This window comes from Kryptolebias marmoratus, linkage group LG2, assembly GCF_001649575.2.
Source record: "Kryptolebias marmoratus isolate JLee-2015 linkage group LG2, ASM164957v2, whole genome shotgun sequence".
In the NCBI taxonomy this organism is placed as follows: domain Eukaryota; kingdom Metazoa; phylum Chordata; class Actinopteri; order Cyprinodontiformes; family Rivulidae; genus Kryptolebias; species Kryptolebias marmoratus.
This window is the reverse complement of record NC_051431.1, coordinates 3,261,987-3,272,691: the sequence shown is the minus strand read 5'-3', so window position 1 is coordinate 3,272,691 and position 10,705 is coordinate 3,261,987. Positions and strand designations below refer to the sequence as shown.

General features: G+C 49.0%; 1 protein-coding gene across 5 annotated transcripts in view; it reads left to right on the top strand.

Annotated features, from left to right (window-relative positions):
* The window catches only part of aplp2 (amyloid beta (A4) precursor-like protein 2), a 56,222-nt gene that overhangs the window by 25,448 nt on the left and 20,069 nt on the right, over window positions 1-10,705 (top strand). For 4 of the 5 annotated variants that reach the window (XM_025010994.2, XM_017437779.3, XM_017437777.3 and 1 more), the window contains exons 4-12: window positions 3,828-3,940; window positions 4,330-4,550; window positions 5,155-5,381; window positions 5,505-5,672; window positions 5,889-6,022; window positions 6,996-7,070; window positions 8,041-8,199; window positions 8,821-8,949; window positions 9,449-9,548. In XM_025010994.2, the coding sequence (XP_024866762.1) occupies window positions 3,828-3,940; window positions 4,330-4,550; window positions 5,155-5,381; window positions 5,505-5,672; window positions 5,889-6,022; window positions 6,996-7,070; window positions 8,041-8,199; window positions 8,821-8,949; window positions 9,449-9,548 (1,326 nt within the window). The remainder of the gene's footprint in view (window positions 1-3,827; window positions 3,941-4,329; window positions 4,551-5,154; window positions 5,382-5,504; window positions 5,673-5,888; window positions 6,023-6,995; window positions 7,071-8,040; window positions 8,200-8,820; window positions 8,950-9,448; window positions 9,549-10,705) is intronic. The other variant, XM_017437780.3, reaches the window with a different exon arrangement.

Below are 10,705 nucleotides of genomic sequence, written 5' to 3'. Positions count from 1 at the left end.
AAAAGCCATTAGCGGCTGCGGTGGAGTGTGAAATGGGCGACGGAAGAGGAGATTTTTTGGGGGTGAAATTTATTGGAGAGTAAATCCACACAGCTAGAGATGGAGAAACAGATGAGAAGCTTTCACGGACGGAATTGGTTCCGAAAAATGGACTTTGTCCCATAAATCGTTTATCTTCGAGCTGCAGTGGCGCTGGACCGTCCTCCAGGACTCCTGCGTCCCTCTGATATCGTGTCCGTGTTCGTCTGTTTGTAATCTCCCGAAGCACTGGACCCGTTTCACTGAACCTCTCAGAAACTAATCGCTGGATGTTCGTCTGCAACTGAACAACTTTTGGAGTCGGCCCAATTTAAGATGGCCGCCACAGCCAACCGACCTTCTGAAACACAACGATGGCTAATAACCGGACAGTTTCCCACATTTTGAGCTAAAAATAGTTATGCTTGTAGCTGAATATTGGCCCACTCTGAGGGGAACCCTGTTTGTCTGTTAGCAAAATATTCCAAAATCCACTGGATGGATTCTTAATGAAACCCTCACTGGCTCTGCCTCAACAACTGACTCATTTGTGGAGTCAGCTCAGTTCAAGATGGCTGCCAGAGCTAATCAATACGAGCCTACTCAAAGATAACTCAGTTTTATTGACATCGAGGTGAAATTTGGAGCGGAGAGTTGCCTCGGATTTCAGAATATTCCCTGAAGTTATTGTCAAGGTGGGACCAAAATGTCCCAAACGTCTTATAAACCTCAAAGAATGATGGGCCTTTAATTTGAAGTCTGTTGTCCGCTGAGCCGCTGAGGTTCAGCCGTTCATCAGTGAGTGGATGAATATAGTTCAGTTTGTTGGAATTAATCATTCGAACCGGCCAGAAAATACCTCAGATTTGGATCCATGAGCTCCGATGCTGGAATTCCTATCAGAACTCTGGTTTGGACCACTTCAAAGAGAAGCGCCGCTCCGACCCTCGTTACTACAGCTTCACGCCATAAAAACAGGACCTTCTGACAGCGGCGGCTCTAACTATTTTTAATTTTAAAGGAAAGTCAAATGTGGAGGAGGACGTCTCCACAGAGAAGGAGAGGAGAAACAGGAAGTATTCCGTCAAACAGGAAGTGAGCATGCGCCGTCATTAAAAGGTCTGAGCTGCTTCTGAGATCAGTTTGAGATTCAGAGGAAAAAATATAAACAATCCATGTCTGATAATCTGAACCTGCTGCTGATTAGTTTACTCTGGTGTGAGAGTTTATAAACGCTGCTCTGAAGCGCTCACGTTGTTTACAAGTTAGCATCTGGTTAGCATTGTTAGCTTCAAGTTAGCTTCGAGTTAGCAACGTTAGCTCTCTCCTGCTGTCTTTATGTTGATTTTTAGTGTTGTGTGCTGTTGTCATGACAACGATCTGGTAATAATCGGTTCTTCTTGTTCCATGTTCCCAACTCGGTCATTATGCGCAATGTTTTGTCGGCCATGACGGTCCTGGTGATCATCAGAATCCAAATCTGAAGCGTTTTCATCTGATTCCGGAGATCCAGCCGTTCAGGTTCATCCTGGTACGGTTGTAGATCCATCACTCCCGCCGAGTCTTCCGGCATTTCTCCTTGTTCAAAAAAGGCTTCTTCTTCCATTTCCACCAATAAACAACCGGACGGTAGCGGCGTTCTTAGCTGGCAAAGTCATTCAGCCTCAGTGTTCAGGCTGCAGAAAAAACTGTTTCTCTAATTTTAAACAGTAATAAATAAATAAATAGGTTAAAATCTAAGCCAAGTCGGGTTAATATTTATCCCTCTGAACAACATTTAACATCCACTCAGCTGAAGCCACAGTTTATTTCCTGATCCGTCTCAGTTCTTCAGGTTCTTATCTGACCTTGCAGAGCTCAGACCTGTCAGTTAACTGAGTTAACTAACCAGTTAACTAACCAGTTAACTGATCTGAAGGGTTTAATGACGTCCTGATGAATCCTGACATCATCAGAACCATCGAGTGAACGAGCTGAAGACAGATTCAGGCGTGTTTCGGTTGTTTCATTCCCCCGCCCATCCCGGAAGCCGAGCTTTAAACGTTGAGTCATGTTTTACACAAAGGAACCGTTCCCGGTTATTAAAGCAATAACAGAGTTCGGGTCAGAGCCCGACCCGCGGCTGCCTCCCAGTTTTTATTCACGTCTCTGCAAACGTAAACAAAAGGTTTTCCACACAGAGGCTTTAACTTTGTTTTACGTTGTGAATATTCATTGCAGGAGAAAAACTGGGCACTTTTTAGACTGTTTTTATTCACCACCTTCCAGAGCTGAAGGAATCCATCCTGCGTTGTTTGTTTGTTTTTCTTTTTGCCTTGTTTGAATACTAAGCTCAGCAGACATTAAAAGATTTTAGTACCAGACTAAAGACCAATAACGATGTTTAACATAAACGTTTAGCCTTGGCTAAACGTCTAACCCTAACTCTGGATAAAGGCTCCAGAACTGAATACAGATTTAGCTGTTAGCAGGGTTAGCTGACACTGTTAGCATGGCTGGTTGATACTGTTAGCAAGGTTAGCTGACACTGTTAGCATGGTTAACTGCTACTGTTAGCATGGCTGGCTAATATTGTTAGCAAGGTTAGTTGATTTTGTTAGCAAGGTTGTCTTACATTGTTAACCAACCTTGCTAACAATTAGCTAATACTGTTAGCAAGGTTTAGTTAATACTATTAGCATGGTTGGCTAATATTGTTAGAAAGGTTAGTTGATTTTGTTAGCAAGGTTGTCTTACATTGTTAGCCAACCTTGCTAACAGTTGGCTGATACTGTTAGCGAGGTTGGCTAATACCGTTGGTGATGTTAGTTGATACTGTTACCTAAACCTCGCTAACATTATTAGCCAACCTCACTGACAGTTGACTAATACTGTTAGCGAGGTTTAGTTGCTGTTAGCGAGGTTGGCTAATACAGTTAGCAGGAGGTTAAAGGAGAGTTTGGCGAAGGTGTAGTTCTCGCTCTCATCCACTCTGTGTGAAATTATCTGCAGTGATTGGTCTTCATCTGGTCTGAAGAAGCGACCGTCCATCCATCATCTCACTGCAATGCGACCGCAGATGGTTTCAGCTCAGAATCCTCTAAGAAATCTCGGAGCGTTAACGGATAAGATTGGCAGAAATGAACTGAAGAGAGCGTCTGAGCTGAGGGACAAGAGCAGGACTTCGAGCTTCTGAGGGAGAGATGATTTATTTTTTTAAATTAAACTTTCTTGTGCTGTTTGTACAGACACTGAGAAGAAGATCTGCTGAGATCTTTAGATACAATATAAGAAATATTCTACTGAGAAGCAAATCTGATGCTTTATAAAATAAAGTAACGCTACAAAAAAGGATCATCATCTGCTCAGGGTTTCTGTTCTGTTTCATTTTCCTTAGGACAAAGAAACTGAGTGGCTCAAACAATCAAAGAGAATTTTTCTTTAATTATTTATAAAAGATTCCTCCTTGTCCACCAGCAGGGGGCGGCCATGTTCAGAGTAAAACAGCAGGTTCTGTGTGTTTGTCACTGAGAACACGTCTAAATAAAGTTTAAAAAATGGAAACTTTTGGACGTTTGGGGAAACAGGTCAGCAGTTTTAAATATTTCTTTAACCTCAGATCTTTTATTTAGAGTTAAAATCCCAAATCTGTGCCGTAACTCAGCTGTAGGTCAGCGTGAAGCGGGCTGGTACCAGGTCCGAATCGGGTCCATGTCGGGTGTTTGATACCGGGCCTGGGGGTGGAGAAGCTCTAAGGACAGATCGCTGCCGGGACGAGGAGACACTGAGGACACGTGTCTTCATCTGATTTCTTCTTCTTGTTGTTTCAGTCGGAGAGTTTGTGAGCGACGTCCTCCTGGTTCCAGAGAAATGCAAATTCTTCCACAAGGAGAGGATGGACATGTGTCTCAGCCACCAGCAGTGGCACCGCGTGGCCAAGGAGGTGAGGGGGGCAGGAGGAGGAGGAGGGGGGGAGGGGAGATACAGGAGACAAAAGAGGAGGAGAGGCAGCAGGAGGAAGAGGTGTCAGAAGCTCCTCAGAGCTTCTTCTGAACGCTGAATTGATGTTAAAGTTCGAAGAAGCAGAACGTCAGCTAAAACTAGCTAAAAGTTAAAAGTAGCTTAAAGCTAAAACTAGCTAAAAGCTAAAAGTAGCAAACGGCTACATGATCCGGAGACGTTCTCTCATTTTCTCGTCTCGTTCTGCTGCACGGAGCTCCGAGGGTCCGTGTTTCTCCTGATCCAAGCAGGATTTAAACGAATCAAACCGAAGGCGAGGCGTCCCGTCCTGCGTGGGTTTAAACATGTCCGACGGCGTCCTCCTGTCCCCAGGCCTGCTCCCGGAGCGCCATGCTGCTGCACAGCTACGGCATGCTGCTGCCCTGCGGCATCGACAAGTTCCGCGGCACCGAGTACGTCTGCTGCCCCGCCTCCCGCTCCCAGGAGTCGCCCTCCGCCACGCCGCCCGCCCTGACCTCCCAGGAGGAGGACAAGGAGGAGCAGGTGGAGGACGAGGAGGTGGACCTGGGTGAGGACGAGCCCGAGGAGGACAGGTGAGACCGCCGGTTCGTTATCAAGGAGGCGGGCGATCATGTAGTTTGATTTGAATGAAGTCAGATTCAGTGTGGTGGTCGCTGAGAGTCGTCCCCGGCGACCCCGAGGGGTGACGTCAGCACGCGGGGCGGCGAAGACGCCGAGGGGTGACGTCAGCACGCGGGGCGGCGGGCGACGTGCATCTCGTTAAACGCAGTCAGATAATCGGAGTCGGTCAGATTTAAAGTCTTTAAATCGTCTTTTAATCTCAGTTAATCATGAATAAATCAGCTGTTCTTAAAGGAATGCATGTCGCCCGCCATGTCAGCGCTGCTGACTAAAGGGGAAAGGTGGATTAGCTGTGGCGGCCATCTTGAATCAGGTTGTCTTGGTTGTAGACGTTCGTCCGGCAGCTTTCTGAGAGTTTCTTTAGAACCGGACCGTTGGTTCCTGAGAGATTTTGTTTAAAAACAAACAAACAAACAAACAAACACAGAGGCAGTAACATGATCGCCCGCCTGTCGTGTCGACGGACGACGTCACGGCGCCTAATGGCCGCAGCTGCGTTCTGTTTGTTGTAAAGAAAAACGGGACTAAATAAAGTTTTTTGCGGCTCCTCCGCAGTGAGACCCCAGCTGATGAGGAGCCCACTCGGAAGGAGGAGCCGGTGGACGAAGGTGAAGACGAGGATGAGGACGATGAGGAGGAGGAGGAGGAGGAGGAGGAGGAGGAGGAAGAGTACCACTACGTGTACGAGGACGAGGACGCAGATCGGGACGAAGACGAGAAGAAGCAGAGCAGCAAAGTCCCCGAGGACATCGACGAGGACAAGATCCTCCAGGAGGTGAAAGGTTCGTAACGTCTCCTTCCATTTTAGCTCTTCTTCATCATCATCATCATCATCATCGGCGCCGCTCAGCCCTCCGCTGCAGCGCACGGTACGGCAGCGGTTCTAACGAGCTGTCCCCCGGCAGCCGTCTGCACCCCGGAGGCGGAGACGGGCCCCTGCCGCGCCTCCATGCTCCGCTGGCACTTCGACGTCGGCCGGAGGAGGTGCGCTCGCTTCACGTACGGCGGCTGCGGCGGCAACCGCAACAACTTCGACTCGGAGGAGAACTGCATGGCCGTGTGCCGACGCCTGAGTAAGTGTGAGGCCGAAACCCGTCCTCTCCGCCGGGACGGCAGGACCGCGTCTTCTTCGGCTCTAACCTCCGACCCTGATCCTGATCTCTGCAGGAATCAGGGTCTAAAATCACTAAAATCACTAAAATCACAGCAGCTGTTTTTTTTCCTGCTCTGCTCGTCTTTTGGGATTTCCTCTCCTGATCTTCTCCTCTGATCTGTTTGTGGTTTTCCAGCTGTGCCTCCGAGTCCTCAGCCCACCGACGACGTGGACATCTACTTCAAGACTCCCGCCGACGACAAGGAGCACAGCCGCTTCCAGAGGGCCAAGGAGCAGCTGGAGATCCGGCACCGGAACCGCATGGAGAGGGTGGGTTCCTCAGGTCTTCGGATGGGTTTCTCCGGACTCTAGACTCTGGACACCGGAGGGGTTCATCCCGACTCCGGACTCCGGACTCCGGACTCCGGACTCCTGACTCCGGATTGGGTTCCTACAGACGGGTTGCTCTGGACTCCAGGGAGGTTCCTCCGGATTCTGGACGGGTTCCTCCAGACTCTGGACTCCGGATGGGTTCCTCCGGACTCTGGACGGGTTCCTCTGGACTCCAGACAGGTTCCTCCGGAGTCCAGGCGGGTTCCTCCGGACTCTAGACTTTGGATTGGGTTCCTACAGACAGGTTCCTCCGGATTCTGGGCGGGTTCCTCTAGACTCCGGACTCCGGGCGGGTTCCTCCAGACTCCGGACTCCGGACTCCGGGCTCTGGATGGGTTCCTCTGGACTCTGGACGGGTTCCTCCAGACTCCAGGCGGGTTTCTCCGGACTCCAGGCGGGTTTCTCCGGACTCCGGACTCCGGATGGGTTCCTCCGGACTCCGGACGGATCCGGGACTTGTCTGCTGAAACCTCAGAGGAGCAAAAACAGGAACGAGTGAAAAGTTTTAGACGAAGTTGAGAAATGACGGCGGCGCTTCCTGGTGCGACTCTCAGCTCCAGGTTTTAGCTCCATATCTGTAAAAGTTGTAGCCACGTTCAGTTGGCTGTGGCGGCCATCTTGAATCGAACTGACTCCAAAACGAACATCCAGTAATTATTTCCTGAAGGTTTCATTTAAATCCCTTCAGTCATGAGATATTTTGCTAACAGACAGTCGACTCCAGATGATCTTTGGTAAAATCTGTAAACCAAAAGTTTTCACTCACCATCAGACTGATTCTACAACCATCTGTCAAAGAATGGGTCGCTCTCAGGAGCTCAGGTTTATATGAAGGGAGGCGAGTGAATACTTTTGCACAGAGGTGAAAACATGATCGCCCTCCTCTGGGCGTCTCTTTTCTGTCCTCCAGGTCCGGAAGAACTGGGAAATGGCCGATCGTCAGGCGAAGAACCTGCCGAAGGCGAAGAAACAGCTGCTGGTCCAGGTAAGACCCTGACCCTGTCCCCGAGGTGTCCCCCCGTCTTCGTCCCTGAGACTCCGCCGGCCGTCACTTCCTGTTTTCACTCTGTGGACGAATCAGGGCCCCATCTAATTCCTGAGACGAGCCACAGGCTGAACCTGAGCGCGAGACAGAAATTTAGTTTTATTTTATTTCTTCCACGTTTTCTTTGCCGTCTAACGGCTCCAGACTTTCGGCTGACGTTCGGCTGACGTTCGGCTGATTCAGGCGACGGCTGCTGCACCTTTTGGTTTTTGTAACTTTGATGCTTTTTCCAACTATTTAACTTTATTTGCAGATAGAAATCTCTTCAGTTCCTTAAAAAACTTTGTTCTGTAGCTTTTAGCTTTCAGCTAACCCACTCTTAGCTTGTGGCTAATATTTTGCTACATTCAGCTTAAAGCTAACATTCTGTAACGTTTAGCTTTTAGTTAACATTTTGCTGCTTTTAGCCTTTATTTAGCCTTTTGCTCCTTTTATTCTTTAGCTGGTGTTCTGCTTCTGTTAGCTTTTAGCTGGTTTTCTTGTTCTTTTAGCTTTTAAGAACTCAGTTTCAGCTTCTTTATTAATATTATTATTATTATTTGAATCTTTTGAAGGTTTAAATAAATTTTATTTTTAAAAAAATAATTCCAAATTGTGTCTAGACTATTTCTGACTCTATTATTATTGTTATTATTATTAATAATAATTTCTTTACTTGAATGGTTGCCTATCGCCCGCCTGACCTGTTAGCACTTTAGAATGTGTTGGCGGCCATCTTGATTTGTGCTGATGCCAGATATTAATCCGTTCATCCAGGGATCAGTTTCTCAGTCCTGTTCTCGTGAGATATTTCGCTAACGCTGCGGACAAACGAGCGCATGGGCAGAAACATTATCGCCCTTCTCCGTCAGAGGTGGTTGGTGGTCGGTTTGTAAACTGTTTGTTTGTTTGTTTGTTTGTCTGTCTGCAGCACTTCCAGACCTTGGTGGAGTACCTGGAGGGCGAGGCAGCCAGCGAGAAGCAGCAGCTGGTGGAGACTCACCTGGCCCGGGTTCAGGTCATGATGGAGGACCGGCGCCGCCTGGCCCTGGAGAACTACCTGGCAGCGCTGCAGGCCGACCCGCCCCGGGTACGGCACACACACACACACACACACACACACACTGAGCTTCACTCCATCACCAGGAGGAGGAGGCAGTGCACCAGGAAATACACACGTCCCACAGCGTGACATGAAAGCAGCGTTTGTTTGTTTGTTTGTTTGTTTTTAATCAGGCTTTTGTTACGATTCCAAAAACTGATGTTTTTAGTCGTATTTTTAGAAATTCGTCTTATCTGGTTTGTTTAAAGACTCAGAGAGACGGTCGGCGGTGAACAGAACCCGTTTTTTCCTCTGGTCAGTGAATGCACCACAGCTGAGCATTAACCCGTGTTTGCTGTGATATCTAGAACATCTTCAGCGACTAATCTGAGGCGTAAAATTACAAGAAATTACGCAGATTTTCACACAATCTGTTGCATTTGTTGGAGTTTACGTCACGACCGCTGCTGATGACGCTTTTTATTTTTTACATTTTCAGTTCAGACAGAACTTTTTAGAGAGAAAAATTAATTTGCGTCACAAAAATCTGAAAAACCTGATCGGAGCATTTTCAGTAAAAACAAGATTCTGATTCGAGGCGGAGCTTCTGTCGCTGCGTCTCCATGACGACTCGGACCTTGACGGACCGACCCCCTCCGTGTGTTTCAGCCTCACCGGATCCTGCAGGCCCTGAGGCGATACGTCCGAGCCGAGAACAAGGACCGGCAGCACACCAGCCGCTACTACCAGCACGTCCTGGCCGTGGACCCGGAGAAGGCCGCTCAGATCAAGTCACAGGTCGGTGTCCTCAGGTCGTCTCAGACGCTGTTGTCCTCAAAGTGTCCCTCAGACATTAGAAAAGCTGCGGAAGCTAAAATGAGAAAAGGTGAACAAGTTATAAAATGTCTCCTCCGATCTGCGTCCAGATGAGACAGAAGGAGACGATTATTTGTTTTAGTTCAGGACGGAGAAACGAGAAACACAGAAGTCTCAGCAGGAGGACAGACAGACAGACGGATGGACGGACAGACGGACGGATGGACAAACAGAGGGACGGACAGACTGAAAGCCTCAGAGTTGCTCCTGTAGTTTTTACTGCCACCTGGTGGCGCTTCAGGTGAACTGCAGATGTGTCGCAGATTAAAACAAACCGACGTCGATCCAAATCTGGCGTTCTCTAAGAACGTCTCCGTCTTCTTCTCTTTCAGGGTTTAATGTTTTTGATTCCAGTTATTCGGATTAAAGGCCTGAATATAAAAATTCATAAAAATCTGTTCCTCCTGTTCCCGTCTGCCAGGTGATGACGCACCTGCGGGTGATCGAGGAGCGGATGAACCAGAGTCTGTCTCTGCTCTACAAAGTCCCGTACGTCGCCGAAGAGATCCAGGATGAAATCGGTGAGCGGCGTTCAGCCGGGGGCGGTGCTCGGGCGACGCTGGGGCGACGGAGGGGCGACGCTGGGGCGGGGCCAGGGCGACGGTGGGGCAACGGTGGGGCAGCGGTGGGGCAACGGTGGGGCAGCGGTGGGGCAACGGTGGGGCAACGGTGGGGCAGCGGTGGGGCAACGGTGGGGCAGCGGTGGGGCAGCGGTGGGGCAACGGTGGGGCAGCGGTGGGGCAGCGGTGGGGCAACGGTGGGGCAGCGGTGGGGCAGCGGTGGGGCAGCGGTGGGGCAGCGGTGGGGCAACGGTGGGGCAACGGTGGGGCGGCGCCGAGTCAGCGGAACGAAAGCTGTGACGGAGTCCAGGCTCGTCTCAGATGACTCGTATTTAATCTGAATAAAAATGAAACCGAAGAAGAGACGAAAGGTCCGACCGTGACCCGGTTATTCAGACGCTCTCGTCTTCGGCGCGTCTCCATCCGTCCGTCTCCGTTGAAACGTTTTCCTCCGCGTCCGTCGGAGAAGAACCGAAGAACCGTCGGGTTCTGCTGTGACAGAACCGGGCCGCGGCTCTTCTGGGACCAAAACAAACAAAAAACGCTCCTGACTGGTCGTCAGCAGGTAGTCTGCGTCTAAATGACCTGAAAATAAATTCATCGCCGTTTTTATCCGTGAAATAAAAACAAATAATTAAAGAGAGAAAATGAGTCAGAATTAAATGTTCGCTGTAATCTTTATTATTTTAAATTTAGATAATTATTTTCTCATATTACTGATTTTCCACAAACAAAAGGGTTTAAAGTTACAGTTTTTGTCTTTTCTTTGTCCTGACATGTAAAAACACCAAAAAAATGTCAAGAATTTATTAAAAGCTTTATTTTATAGCAGACCAAATGTTAGTTTTTTTGCCGTATTTATATTTAATTCCTGTTTTGTGGCTCTGAGCTGGTTTCACTTCAGCGGATAAACCGCAGAAAGGCTGTTTTTGTTTGTAGAGTTCTGCTCCAGCGTAGCCTTTCAGCCCTCGGGTCGCCCGTTGGGGACGACTCCCGACGACTGCGGCGTCAGATTCCAGCTCAGAGTAACTTGAAATCAAACTCTGCGGTCTGACCTGCGCCGAGCGGCTTGTTGTCTCATCTTGTCTCCTCCTGTCCCCCCTCCCCCTCCCCCTCCC